At 59.0% G+C, this 12,396-nt stretch overlaps 4 protein-coding genes across 4 annotated transcripts; all 4 read left to right on the top strand.

The window, feature by feature from the left end:
- Positions 1-1,566: 1,566 nt before the first annotated feature.
- JDV02_005500 (uncharacterized protein) lies at positions 1,567-3,670 on the top strand (the record flags this gene model as incomplete). The annotated part of the gene is made up of 3 exons (XM_047986806.1): positions 1,567-2,350; positions 2,428-2,698; positions 2,771-3,670. The coding sequence occupies exons 1-3, from the start codon at positions 1,581-1,583 to the stop codon at positions 3,668-3,670; spliced, it is 1,941 nt and encodes a 646-aa protein (XP_047842789.1). The 5' UTR covers positions 1,567-1,580.
- Positions 3,671-4,234: 564 nt separating this feature from the next.
- JDV02_005499 (uncharacterized protein) lies at positions 4,235-5,509 on the top strand (the record flags this gene model as incomplete). Its single annotated transcript, XM_047986805.1, has 1 exon — positions 4,235-5,509. One exon carries the CDS (start codon positions 4,235-4,237, stop codon positions 5,507-5,509), a length of 1,275 nt encoding a protein of 424 aa, XP_047842788.1.
- Positions 5,510-8,002: 2,493 nt separating this feature from the next.
- Positions 8,003-8,473, top strand: JDV02_005498 (uncharacterized protein; the record flags this gene model as incomplete). The annotated part of the gene is made up of 1 exon (XM_047986804.1): positions 8,003-8,473. One exon carries the CDS (start codon positions 8,003-8,005, stop codon positions 8,471-8,473), a length of 471 nt encoding a protein of 156 aa, XP_047842787.1.
- A 1,757-nt stretch (positions 8,474-10,230) lies between these two features.
- JDV02_005497 (uncharacterized protein) lies at positions 10,231-11,865 on the top strand (the record flags this gene model as incomplete). The annotated part of the gene is made up of 2 exons (XM_047986803.1): positions 10,231-10,926; positions 11,014-11,865. The coding sequence occupies 2 exons, from the start codon at positions 10,231-10,233 to the stop codon at positions 11,863-11,865; spliced, it is 1,548 nt and encodes a 515-aa protein (XP_047842786.1).
- Between the last annotated feature and the right edge of the window lie 531 nt (positions 11,866-12,396).

Genomic DNA, 12,396 nt, shown 5'->3' with positions numbered 1-12,396 from the left:
GAAGGCGAGACAATGCTGGCCTCAACACACGCTGGGAAAGAAGCGACAGGACCTGCGCTGCCAGCCGGCCAGCCGGTGGAGCAGTGAGCGATTCGGTGCCGCCGTGGGCGATGCCCCTGGCTGGCCTCCGGCTCCGGCACTGTTTCTTCGCACACGCCCCTCCACCAGGAGACGCTTCGAGTTGGGCCGATGACCGGCTCCGAAGACCCAAGGCAACGTAATCGGCCGTGGCCCATCGGAAGGGGAGAGGGATTGAACTGCTAGGCTAAAGAGCAAGGTGCTGTACATTCTTGAGGTCTGCCGCCGTGGAAGCGAGCAGACGATCCCCATCAACCCGTGCCCAGGCGCCTAGCATACAATGCAGATCTTCAGAAAAGACGATGCATCATCGCCCAGCCCAGCATGGGATAGGTAGGTAGCCGATCAAACACACCTCGGCACCGGCCGTAGGAGATCGTGCGACGGCAGGCGCGGGTTTCGCATACAAATCGAGCAGCCGAGAGAGCCTATCGAGTCAAAAGTACTTTGATGCTCCAAACCACCTGCCATGAGGGGAACCACTATACGTTAGTATTGTGTCGACGTCGTCTGGCATTTACAGGCGGCGGGCGGGGTGTAAGTCGTTCCAGCTTCCAACCACATGGAGCCCACTCCCACCCTCCCTCCACCTTAGATTCGGGTATTGACCCAGGATAGCCCCTGCTTGCGTGTCCCGCCATATCCCAGTCTTGTACCGGTACTCGCAGCAAGAGCTGTTGCCGCTGCTGGCCAGCGGGTTGGTTGGTCCCACACGCTCCGGCTCTTGGCGGTATGGGGAGCGACGCCCCCAGTTCATATCACAACTGAGTGGCAGGCAGGTGTCGAGTGTTGTTGGTGCGGCTCCTTTCGTCTGCTCGCCTGCTTGCTTGCCGGGCCGTCGGCGAGAACAAGGGACGACGACATATACCGTCAATACGTCACCACCAGACGAATCCCTTCTTCCCCAACGAAGCAGCTCCCCTCGACGGCTGATTCCGCGCCATTTCTGACGCATTCTTTTCATTGTACTTTTCCGTTTTTGCGCCCCGACTCCGCTTCGATCGATCCCTGCAGGCGTGCTCCTACTATTGACGGCCTACCTATTCCTACATCAGCTGAGTTGAAGGCTCCTTGACAACCTCCGACATACGCAGTATACACACTTGGACGTGACTCGTGCCATGGCACAAGCAGCCGCCCACATCGACATACGTCTTACTCTTCGTGACTGATTCCGGATCTGGGAGCGGCCTTGGGGACTGCCGAGGTGCCGAAGACGCACACACCATTGACGCCAGACGTTGCAGACGGCACCATCACCACCAGTCTCATCGTGACTTTTTGTAGGTCCGACAGCGGGAGAGCCCTCATCACGTCACGCATGACTTGCCGTCGAGCTCCAGCCGTCCCTTCTTCCGCTCCCACATTTCCGTTTCACGACCATTACTCGCCGCCCTTTGATGCGCTGACATCAGACATCACGCCCTTTGCGGACACGCCCCCCTGTCCTTTGTCTCCATCGGGCTGGTTGTTCTCCCCCCTCCCGCTCCACTCCCTTCGCGATGCCTACGTCGTCACCGCCGCCGCCGCCGCCGCCGGCCTCGTTGTCAGCCTCCCAGCACCACGCACACGCGCGCTCCTTCAGCAATGACTACTCGGCCGGCCAAGCCCCGGAGGCGGCGCGTCGTCACCGTCGCGGACGCACGCTGAATTTATCGGCCAGTGAGGTGCATCCGCGGCAGGTCCTCGGCCAGGCCGTCTCCCCCGGTGGCACCCTCACACTCACGACTACCACCGTCGTCGGGCCGTCGTCGCGTCTGGCCGACACCGTCGCCGCATCACCAGCTTCACTGAGAGTCCCCGGTCCTCTTGAGCGTCGGCCATCAACACCGACCTCTTCTCAGATGTCACATCTCAAAGCGGCCCCCGCCGGTCCGGTGTCGTGGTCCTCCCTCCCGCGGAAAGACCAGCTCGCCATCCTCTTCCTCGCCAGGCTGGTCGACTTCCTGCAAGTCGCCTCCCTGCAAGCCTACGTCTTTTACCAGCTCAAGGCGCTGGACGCGAGCAGCGGCGGCAACAATGAGGCATCGGACGCGCGCATCGCGCAGCAGGCTGGCATCCTGCAGGGCTGTTTCACCGGGGCGCAGGTCGCCACCGCGATGCTCTGGGGCAAGGCCGCCGACGCGGGCTGGTGCGGCCGGAAGAGAGTTCTCGTCATCGGGCTGGCAGGAACGGCGCTGTCGTGTCTGGGCTACGGCTTCGCGACGACGTTTTTCTGGGCGGCATTTTGGAGAGCCTTTGGCGGTGCCGTCAACGGGACGGTGGGCATCATGTAAGTCGGCCATTATCGCGGGTTTCGTCAGAGAAATGTCGGCACGCGCGCAGTCTGCTGATCGGACATGACGCCAGTCGCACCATGATTTCGGAGATTACCAAGGAGAAGAGATATCAATCTCGGGCATTCCTCATTCTGCCCATGAGCTTCAACATCGCCGGCATTTTTGGGCCCATCCTGGGCGGCGTCCTGGCCGATCCGATGAAGACGATGCCGGGGCTCTTTGGTCAGGGTACCATTTTTGGATTCCGCTGGATTCACAGGTACCCGTTTGCCCTACCGAGTCTTGTCAACAGTGTCCTTTTGGCGACATGCACTGCCATTGTCTTTTTGTTCCTGGAAGAGGTGAGAAGCCGCGCGAGCCTCTCGGCGTTCGTTCAGCTCGTGGGCCATTGTTGACAACATGAGCACGTGTAGACGTCCAAGGAGAGGAGAGGCAAGTTTGACTATGGCCTCTACATTGCCGACCGCATGAAGCAAGCCATCTGGGGGATTAAGCCCACCCACGGCTACACTCATCTGACTGTCGAGGGTGAGGACATTCCGCTCAATCCTGTTCACGCAACGTCGGTGGCCAAAGCGCCGCGGCTGCCGTTCCGCCGTCTGTGGACGCGCAATGTCATCTTCACGCTGATCACGGGCGCCTTTTACGACTTTCATCTCGGCGCCTTTGGCAACATTTGGTCTTTGTTCCTGTCGACACCGCGGTATGCCACCCCTGGGGCGACGGAGAGGCGGCGTGACCTCCCGCTGCTCTTCACCGGCGGACTCGGCATGCCCGCGTCGACGGTGGGCTTCGCGACGTCCTTTTTGGGCATCCTGGGCATGTTGCTGCAAGTCACGCTTTATCCACCGATCCAGGCCCGGCTCGGCACCATCCGCTCGTTCCGCTACTTCCTGTTCCTCTTTCCGATGGCGTACTTTGTCGCGCCGTACCTGTCCATCCTGCCCTCGTCGACGGCGCCGCCTGAACCCGCGGGCGGCGGGCTCATCTGGATGGGCATCATCCTGGTGCTGCTCCTGCAGGTGACGGCGCGCACGTTTACGCTCCCGGCCAGCATCATCCTGCTCAACAACTGCAGCCCGCATCCCAGCGTGCTGGGCACGATTCACGGGCTCGGGCAGAGCGTGTCGGCCGGGTTCCGCACCGTGGGGCCCGTCGTCGGCGGGTGGTGGTACGGGTACGGGCTTGACATCGGCATGGTGGCCTGGGGGTGGTGGGGGGTCGCGGCCATGTCTGCGTTTGCGTGCGGGTCGGCGATGGGCATGTACGAGGGTTCGGGACACGAGGTGTTTCTGGACGGCGAGGACGAGTAGGCTGGTTTCTTTCATGGGTTTAGCGGTGGTGTTTGCACCGCCGAGTGGGTATAGGGAAAAGCAGCATCGAGTCCTGAGACGGCCAGGCTGGAGTTGTCGGATTGAACACGACTTTGGTACTCTGTACATACTCCCAAAAGAGAATAACCTTTGTTCTTGTCTGAAGCGTCTGCAGAAGGGCTCTCCTGTTCTCAAGTCTTGGTGCGTGTTCAAGGAGTTCAAAAGTCACTGGAAGCCGGCATTTGCGCCCATGCACTGCATCAACGAGACACCGAACCGGCACGGCGAAGCCTCTTTGACGGCGACACTGAACCGCACAACTCTTCCAATGGTCAAGAATGAAATTCGAACAAGAAGAGCAAAACAGCACCAGATCAACACGAGTTAAATACCCGGCAATTTCTTCGCTCTCTAGTCGTCACGCATCTTTGCAGTCTCATCAGAACCTTCACATCATCTATTATCCTCACTCACCCGCGTACCTGCATCGTTCCACCAATCTCCAACCATTTCTTCCACGGCTTGACTTGCCTTGCGAGCACGCCACACATCAGGGCGACACTTATGTCTCCTTCATCCGTCAGCGACATTGCTGCCGCCCCCGCCGCCTGCCCCGCCGAATTCGATCCCAGCTTCACCACGCTCGGGCCCGAGTGGGACGAACTCGCCGAGTTAATCGACCGCGAGGTGTCGCGCCGCATGTCTCACTACCTCTCCGACTGCGACGGCATGGAGGGCCTGACGCAGGAGGTGGGTAGTGGTGGTGGTGATGCGGCGGCGATGCGCTGGGGCATGATGGAGCCCGTTACCGTGCATGGGAGTGCGCGGGAGGTGCAGAGCCGGTATCCCTGGGAGGGTGGCGTGGTTTTCATGGACACGAACGGCGGTGGCGGCGGCGCGACAGCAGCAGCAGTTTCGCCGCTGAGCGATCAAATCATGGGGGATATTCAGGGAGGAGGAGGAGAGGCGCGGCTGGAGATGGAGTGCCTGAACGGCTCGCAGACACGGAGTGGTGAGGCCACTTGGGGACATGATGGAGAGCATACGGCGCGGAGCTGGGACGCGCTGCTCATGATGGAGGAGGGCATTTGTCCCAACACTTCAGGGTTGACTGGTCGAAACGTCTTCACGGCGTACGCATCGTCCGTGTACCCGCCGGGCGAGTCCATGGACGTCGAGCGCGACGACTCCAGCGCCCGCCGCGCCCGCCGCCACGACGATACGGACACGGACGCTACTGCTTCCATGTGCTACAGCGTGTTGACCAACCCCAGCATCGGCGACGCAGACATGACATGTCCCGCTTCGGAGCATGGTATAATCACTCTTGGGGCGAGAGTTGACTGGAGCGGGACGGAGATTGACGCCAACATGGCGCTGGCCGTGGCCGGACTGCACGAGATGACCCTCAACGATGAGCAGCAGCAGCAGCGGGAATCGGCGGTCAGCGACCTCAGCATGGCCAACGCGGGGGATACTGCCACACTGTTCCCTCAGCTGTACGAAACGCAAGAGGCGATACTGGAGTGGCGCGACGGCATGGCCGACAACCTTCATGATAATGGTTCCGAGACTCTGGCCGGGGAGGCTCCGCCGTGGCCGTGCGACGACGATGATTCGGCCAACGACGCCGACGGGGAGTCACTCGCTGAGAGCGAGGGCGTGCCGTCTGGTTGTAACGGTGCTGGTGGTTTCGTGGTGTTTGCGGGTCGTCACGCAGGTCTACGACGCGCAAGGCCTCTCTGGGCAACCGAGTCTGGCAAACGGCCTGCGTCGACAACTACGGTGGACGACGGATCTATCGCTGAGGCGACGGAGGCGAAGAAGCGGCGGTTGTAAGGCAGAGTTGGGGCGGCCACACGGCCATGATGGATGGAAGCGGTCCGGCGATCTGCGGTTCTGTGATCTGCGGGTGGGACTCTAAAACGGGAGGGAAAGCATTAGAATGACGGAACAGACAAAGGGGCCAGGGGGACTAAGGGTGTACATGAGCGTGGGTAGCTTGGGATGAAAGACTGACTTGGTTGTTGCTCGTGTCGATGCATCAATGTCTGGTGGCGTGACTGACTGGAGTGATCCTCACATTGGTAACGACCTTGCAACGTGTTTGTCAGCACTAATCAGAGAACGACAGTCGGTATTCAGTTGTTGACACATATGGAAATGTGGCCTCGATAGAGACCTTGACTTACCCACCTCTTTCTGTTTCAAAAGACACATTATACGTTATGCTTTGGCAAAGATGTCTCGTATGAAATCGCCCTTTGCGACAACATGAAATCAGATGTCAGCCCTGCCCAAAGCTTGCTAAATGATAGCCATTTAAGGACCATTGACGTTGAAGACTGGGATGGGTCTTGAATGAATCACTTTACTAAAATTAATAAGTGCTTTCGCTGCTGTCATACTATATTATTCTATGTTGCGGAGACGAAAACCTTTGAAGTAAAGCACGCACCTAGATAATCCGCAGGGCTGTGAACTCAACCTATACGACTGGAACCGAGGGTTGAGAAATGGGCGCGCCCCGTGCGCCGTATCGGTCTGATATGACTTCACATAATGCACAATACATGTTATCGGCATTGCCTGAAAGAGATATTACCACATGAGATTTCGAACCTTCCATGCGCCAGGTTCACATTGCGCGCTTGAGGCCAGGCATAAGCCTTTTCATGGCAGCAAATACCATGAGAGACGCACGTGTCAAGAGAACTAATCTCACATTGAACGGAGGGAACACGAGGCCCGTCCTGGATTCGGGCCGGCATCGATATCAGACTGTGAGTCAAATCTTAGGTTATCCCCACCATCTGCTTGGGGGCCCTTCCATTCCTCTGACATGACGACCAAGATTAACTGGTGGTTGCACCCCACCACGGACATGCAGGTTTCGTATGTCTTGTTGACTGTATGTTGGCCCGGCTCAACGTTGCTAGTCTCCAACCCTGACGATGTTGGAGACAAAGAAGCGTCCTGAGCTTTGACGCTATCTTCAATTTCCATGTGTCATTCGGGCATTCGATGATGACATGCATTTGTAAATCGAAACTGAAGACGTAATGCGACAAGACGTTTCTACCACACTGCCCGCCGCGAGGCCCCGGCTCGAGACTGGACTGCAGACTGCAGGCGTCGATTAACTTATCACGCGGCACTTTCGGCAGAGTATCAATGCGCCTGAGGCCGTTACTTCCGCTCAGCTGCGATATGGGCCCGAATGCCGAATTCCAAGGCACTTTGATGTCATATCAACTATCTTGGTCCCCCCTGTTCAGTTTACACGTGAGGGACACTCCATCTCTAGTCTCCAGTCGCTCGCCCTACATGTATGTACTCCACCGACAACTCTCAAGACGTGTCCTCGGACGCAGACATGCGTTTCTACTCTATAACGGGATCCCAAAACTCCTACGGCCCGCTTCTCACATTGTCAACAGGCCATCGCCAGCACACATAGTAAAGTGCATGTGCCCCCGCGTCGGATCCCACCAACGGCCAGTGCTGAAGAATATTCCGGCCCGTGCACCATGATGATGATAATTGGTTGTCAAAACTCGCACGTTATGCCAGCTGAAGCAGTCCGGGCGTCGTCGTCGGACATAGCGCGTGCGTGTGCGCGGGATTGGCAAGACTGGCTGGGGCACTCTCGGTATCGCGGCAAGGTCTGTGTGCCACAAGCCGAAACTAACCCTCCTACGTAATGCTGCCGTGGCAGGACCAGCAGCAAGCTCCGGTTCGAAACCCAACCCGGCTTGTGCCATTGCGGCGTGGTGGTCCTCGTGTAATGAGTAATGATGTGAAGTAAAACCCCCCCGAATTAGATGGGCGTCAAGTCAGCAAGGGGATGTGGAGGGAGAGGGCCCATTGATGCGCTTTTGCGCGACGTAGGAGGCATATGGCCCAAGTTGCAATCACAAGCCAGGCTACGCTCAACGATTCTCCTCGCGGCCATTCCAGAAGCGTTGTGCGTCTTACGTTGAACAGCCACCGTTACGTCAAGGCTTTCGTGATGTGAGACTGCTGCGGGCAGGCGCACGCCAGGAGGCACGGAGGGAGATGAATGGCAAACGTGGGCACGCTGGTTTTCTTCGCCCATGTTCTTTTCGAGCCAGGACCAGACCGCATGAGCCCTTCCCCCCCGACGGCAAAAGGGTATAAAGACAACCGTCTTGGCCTCTCGTCTTGGGATCCAATCACTCACCAGCAACTCAGATCAACAATCAACAACTACTACTCTCTTCACCACTCTTCTCTCCTCTTTCGACAGCTCCAAAACACTTCCTTGCTCTTCGCAGTCAAGCCCCCTTTGTTAAACAAACAACCATCAAAATGAAGTTCTCCGCCGCCATCATCATCGCTGCCGTCACCGGCGCCATGGCCGCGTCCATCCCGGCCGAAAAGCGCTCCACCATCGAGGAGCGCCAGCCTCACGGCGACGACATTGCCGAGCTCATTGCCCGCCACATCGCCGCTGAGAAGCGCGCCCCTCCTCCTGGCGGCAGCTCGACCACCACCGGCGGCGCCGGCACTCCCGGCTCTGGTACTACCACTGGCAAGGCCGCCGGCGCCCACCCCTCGGGCACCACCACCGGCCGGAAGGCGACCGCCTCGGGCGGTGCCAAGTCTTGCCCGGCCCCCAAGAAGGGCGCTGCCCACAACGCCGCCGCCAACAAGGGCGGCGCTGGCAACCACGCGCAGCAGGGCGGCGCCAACAAGGCTCAGACCCAGGGCGGCGCTCAGCAGCATGGTGGTGCTACTACCCAGGCCGGTAGCAAGACCGGCGCCGGCAAGACCCAGTAGGTCGCTGGCGCCTCCCGGCCTTTTGAGATTTACAAGTCATAGATCTCTGGGTGTGCCTCTGCGCGGCGGGCCGACTGTGTGCGGCTTGGCCCCCCTGCCACTCCAGGGCTTCCTGAAATGGGAATTTTTTGATGAGGTGGAAAATGCTTTTTCGGTTCTTTTGGCTTATAGATGGGATAAGTGCAAGATGCTGTCGGCTTCGGGGGGCGGGGTTTCGGGAGGCGGCCATGGTATTCGTCAAGTCGTGGCAAGTCGGACACCCTGGCGGTAGATCAGACGGACCCCGGGCCTGCTTCCTCAGATTTTTTACTGGTCTCCGGAATGCTCATGGTTGCTGCTCGAGCCATAGATAGATTCTGTCGTTATAGATTTTGTTCAAAGTGGCTTCACGTTCAGAGTTGGCCTTTTTCTTTCGCAGTCTACATGTAGTGGCTCTATGTTTGCAATGCAGTTTCTCAATTCCATCGGCGCCTATCTGGTGATCAAATAAACTGACAACATATACTATTTTCCTCGTCTGGTCAAGAAACCGATTTGGCCGGAACTCAGTTGTAACTCTTTCATGTAGGACCTTGTGTATTTTGCTGGTGCTTGCGCAGTGCTCCTTCGTAACATGAAACCATGATCCATACAGTATTCGATTATTAATGCAGGTGGACATGAAGATCTAGGGCTTACAGTCAGAGGTGAGTGCCATGTCATCCACGTTGCCTTGATAGACACGCAAGCTAAATCACGATTGAAGCCACCACCCACACGCCATCGCATATCCTGCTCAACGTAAAGGCATCTCGTTTCGTCGACCCCATACTTGCGACGTGGCGACTTCGGGAGAGTCGCGGTCATACATAGCTTTTCCACAGCATGACTATTCCTATTACCTCATATGATGCCGTAATACCGTGCTCACGGCGACTTCGGCATGGAGTCTGTCCGCCCTCCCCTGAGTACGTAATTGTCTCCCCTCGGCAGTGGCCCGGGGAGACAAAACGCCACCGGTCGGGCCAACGATCTTCACTCTTTTCCAGAAGCCCTTCATGCTCGCGGGGCGGCTTCCAGCCCGCCGGGGCGCTTCTGGTATTGACGCCACACCATCAGTCGGGTCTGGCGCGATGCACTGACCACGCGCAAATATAGGAGAGTGTGTGTCTGCAAAACTGGAACGGCCCGTTTGAGAACACGCCGACGGGGCCGAGGGACACGTTGAGGGCGACGACGAGAGCCTCTACGGCTGGTGCACACACACACACACGCCGCCCTGGCCGGCCTAGGGTTCATGTTGATGAGCGGCCGACACTACATACATCAGCTCGCCGATTGACCGGTTTCGTACGCGCCTGCCTTGACGACGCTTCGTCACAGTTGCCGTGCCGCGGACGCTGGGCCGCTCAGTGCGTGCGCTGGTGGTTGCCCGGCATGCGCTGAAACGGAGGACAAAACCGAGCGTGCAACGGGGCGAGGTCGACACGACACGGCAGGGCCAACGTCAACGTCAGACTCGTCGTTTGTCCGCGCCTGCCCCTCCACCGTAGTCTCGTCTTATCGCTGTGGTCCACGATGAGGCAAGCAAGCAAGAGCTAGAGCCACGTCCGGCACCCCGGTAGTATATATCATCGCGGGTGATTGTCCTGACAGCGAAGAAGAGCGCGCCGGATATCACCCCCCTCCACCCCCCTCCCTCCTTTTTACACCTTGTCAGTTGAGGCATCTTGGTCGCGAGGGGCTGTTGCCATTAACTCAATACTTGTTGGCCAGCCATGTGGTTCGTACGCGTTGCCGTCGTGGGCTCCCTGCTGTCCGCCGGCGTTGTGGTGAAGGCATCCGCAGGCTGGCTCACCAACGTCCCCAGAGGAGATGTCTGCGTCAACACTCCCCTCCGGGTCGTCGGCTGTCTGCCGCCCGTCATACGCGAACTTGAGATTCTCGACGGGCCCGCGACGTCGCCGTGGACGTTCAAGCCCCTTTGCATCATGCCCGCCGGCCTCAAGACGCCGCTCTGCGTCTTCACGTCGCACGCCTTCGCCAACGGACGCGGAATCTCCATCGTCACCTCTCCCAGGATCGCCTCCAACATCCACAACCTCACCGCCTTTGCCCAGTGGGACACGCTGACGCAGGCCGGCGAGCTGGCGGCGCCGCCCTTTGAGGTGCGGGAGCTCCCCGGCCGCGGCAAGGGCGGCATCGCCAACACGACGCTGCACCGCGGGGACCGCATCCTCGCGGCCACGCCGGCGCTGCTCATCGACATGAGGGTGTACAGCTGGTTGAACGAAATGGATGGCATCGAGCTGGAGAGGATCGCGGTCCGCCAGCTGCCGCCCAAGGCCCACGAGATGTTCTGGGAGCTGCACAATGCCCCGAAAACGAATTCCGTGCGCGACCGCATCTCGATCAACGCCTTTGCGGTGGAAGCTGCCGGCGGGCGGTTCTCGGGTGTCGTGCTCGAGACCTCGGTAAGCTTGAGTCTTGTCTTCCAAAAGACGCCCCCCATCCGATGTACAAAGGCTTCAGGCTTCATGCTGACCTTTTAACCCTACCAGCGCTTCAACCACGATTGCCGTCCCAACTCGGCGTACTACTTTGACGAAGAGACGCTCACGCACTACACGCACGCCGTGACGAACATCTCTCCGGGGACAGAAATCTCCCTCACGTACATCAGCCCGCTCTCGCCACGGTCGCATCGGCAGAAGAGCCTCGCGAGCACGTGGGGATTCGGGTGCACCTGCAGCCAGTGCAGCATGCACCCCAAGATGGTCAAGCAGTCGGACCTGCGCGTCAACCACATCCAGAACATGACGCGCATGCTCTACGGCTGGCACGAGCGGATGGCCCTGGACCAGGAGCTGGCGTACGTGGACGAAGAAGTCGCGGCGGGCGCCAAGGGGGCCGAGGAGAAGAAGGTGCGCCTCTCGGCCAGGGCCAGGGCCCTGAACAGGACGATCCCCCACCTCTCCAACCAGGAGGTCATCGCCACGGCCGAGACCATCATCAGCATGTTCCGCCAGGAGCGGCTGGACGTGTACAGCTCCGACGCGCACCTGCTGGCGGCCCTGGCGTATTGCGCCGAGGGGCGCCGCTTCGACACCATCAGGCATGCGCAGCTGTCGATTGAGACGGGGCTGATACACGAGGGCCTCGACGACGAGTTGCATTTCGACGTTGCCCAGCTGGCGAAAGACCCGACGACGGACCCGTGCTGGCCGAAGGCGGCGGCTGCGGCGGCGGCGGAGAACTCAACGGCATCTGAGGAGGCGTCCAAGGCGTCCCAGGAGGGGTCTAAGGCGTCCGAGGAGAGCCCCAAGGTGACCGAGGAGAGCCCCAAGGCATCTGAGGAGGTGTCCAAGGCGTCCCAGGAGAGCCCTAAGACGTCGACAGCTCACGAGCAGTAGCCATCTATATCGGCTTCACGTTGTACCACCATTTACAGGTTAACGGGTAGGAGCTGCGCATCTGGGAATCTATAGAATGTTATGTTATTTGGAGGGCTAAATAGGAATGGTAATAGACAAAACAAAATTGATCTCGTCACGCGCGCACTCCGTCATCAAGTGCATGTACTTCGTACAGTATATATCCCCATGCGCCTTGAGTCACCATGGATGGTGCGACCCACGCCGTACAGCTTGCGCCCATTAAACTGGTTCTGTACTTGGATCGAGATCTCCAAAGGCAAAAGCTCAAGGCCACTGCCGCGATCAAAATGTAGCTTTGGACAAAAAGGCGACGATGAGCACCGTCCGCTCGTGCCGACTCCCGAGATGGAGAGCACGTATAGCCCGTGTGTGCCCATGGATTGATGTGCCGCTACCGCCGAGCGACAACTCCGGTCAAACCAATCGAAAGCATGCGATCTCCTGTCGAGGACCCGTGAGGTCAGGTCCATGTCGCCGCTCACAGCGTGTGGCCGCCGTGATGTCATC

This window comes from Purpureocillium takamizusanense, chromosome 4 (genome assembly GCF_022605165.1).
Source record: "Purpureocillium takamizusanense chromosome 4, complete sequence".
NCBI lineage: Eukaryota > Fungi > Ascomycota > Sordariomycetes > Hypocreales > Ophiocordycipitaceae > Purpureocillium > Purpureocillium takamizusanense.
Note: the sequence above shows the minus strand (reverse complement) of the source record. Positions and strands in the feature narration are given on the sequence as shown.